The following is a 1432-nucleotide window of genomic DNA, read 5'->3' as shown; positions in this document are numbered from 1 at the left end:
ATAACACTACCATTGAGCGCTTTACTTGTTCAAAGTACCGTATGAACATTAAGAATTGTTTGCTCACATTGCTGCTGAAAACTTGAACTCGTGTACCACTGGCTCAAAGTTTGCCATTTCAACAAAGGTCTGTAGGGTTTTAAGCTTAGTTAATTCACGCAAGTGGAAGATATGCAGGTCTGCTTGGGCGCTTGGGGGTCAGACCACAGAGAACTTGGGTCTAAATTTCAAACCACAGTACCTCCCTTTAAGCATAATATAAGCAGACCCCAAAGCCCACAGACTCAATAGCATGTGCCTTCCCCCAGGTACAGCGAGGGTTAAGCACCTCAGAGCAAAACACTAACTGCCCACGGGCACTATCCAGCAAGCGCTAAGAATAGAGACAGATATGGAGCAGACACCCCGCTCCAAGATTTACACTTGAGGACAGTCTAATCAGGGGACAAGTTTAGGAAAGGCAGGGCTGCCATCACTCCCGTAGCTATGGAGCATTCTGCATCCTCTAAAAGTTTGTGTAAGGGGACATAAGGTTCCTTGAGTTGAGTCTTATTACCTGCATGCAGTTCTGTACACATTGAGGCTTTTCTTTTAGGGAGAACTTAGGCAGAAGTCTTAAAAAGTTCTTCAAAAGAAGGAAGATGGAGTTGCGAACTTGAAGAAGATCATCTGTTGAAAAGTAAATGTTTTCACAATCCTCTTCCTCCTCCTCTTCCAACATCCTTTCCATCTATATTGGTAGAAAAGAGAAACAGCACCATCCTGTTGCTCAGCACTGGCTGATATCTTGTACATTTCAGTGCTTCACAGAGTTCTCAGGCTAGGTGCTACACCATTTCACATCCAAAATTCCAAATCTTTTCTTTCAGATTAGTTAATGCACTTAACAGTGGGGGAAAAAAACCCCAACCAAACAGACAGAAAGATGAAAGCCGGAGAGAAGAAATGAAAGCTCCAACACAACCTATTCTTGATTTGAAGGAGAAAGTCCATCAGAACTAAGGGCAATTATGCAAATTCTAATCTGACACTTGAAGATTCATCTCAAGTAACTCCCATTGTGCCTATGCCCTTCTTCCCTTGCTTGTCATGACCCTACAGCACCCATGTTCTCTCAGGATTTCTCAGGCGTAATCCTCAGCTCCATTAAAAAACCCACACAGAGAAATGTTAGAACGAGCAGCTGAGCACAGCTAACCAAAGCATTTAGCCCTTAACTTCCCATCAGTAAGTTGGCAAAGAAACTCACACGTCATTTGCAAGCTGGTCACATACTAACTTGAAGGTCTCTTGAAGAAGCTGATATAAATTAGTTTCTCCCTCTGCTACTGAGCTTTCTCACAATATGCCACAGACAAAAAGGCTATATTTTTTCTATTAGTCAGCAGCCAGGAAATTGCAGCTAATGTTGAATCATCAGATCTCTGAAATT

The 1432-nt window shown here is 42.6% G+C and overlaps 1 protein-coding gene across 1 annotated transcript in view; it reads right to left on the bottom strand.

Moving 5' to 3' along the window:
- NCAPD3 (non-SMC condensin II complex, subunit D3) overlaps nucleotides 1-1432 on the bottom strand; it is a 28024-nt gene that overhangs the window by 24423 nt on the left and 2169 nt on the right. Inside the window, exons 5-7 of the mRNA XM_009890821.1 lie at nucleotides 809-814; nucleotides 557-730; nucleotides 68-129 (exon numbers count right to left, since the gene is read on the bottom strand). Of these exons, the coding sequence (XP_009889123.1) occupies nucleotides 68-129; nucleotides 557-730; nucleotides 809-814 (242 nt within the window). The remainder of the gene's footprint in view (nucleotides 1-67; nucleotides 130-556; nucleotides 731-808; nucleotides 815-1432) is intronic.

This window comes from Charadrius vociferus, unplaced genomic scaffold, assembly GCF_000708025.1.
Source record: "Charadrius vociferus isolate BGI_N301 unplaced genomic scaffold, ASM70802v2 scaffold858, whole genome shotgun sequence".
NCBI lineage: Eukaryota > Metazoa > Chordata > Aves > Charadriiformes > Charadriidae > Charadrius > Charadrius vociferus.
Note: the sequence above shows the minus strand (reverse complement) of the source record. Positions and strands in the feature narration are given on the sequence as shown.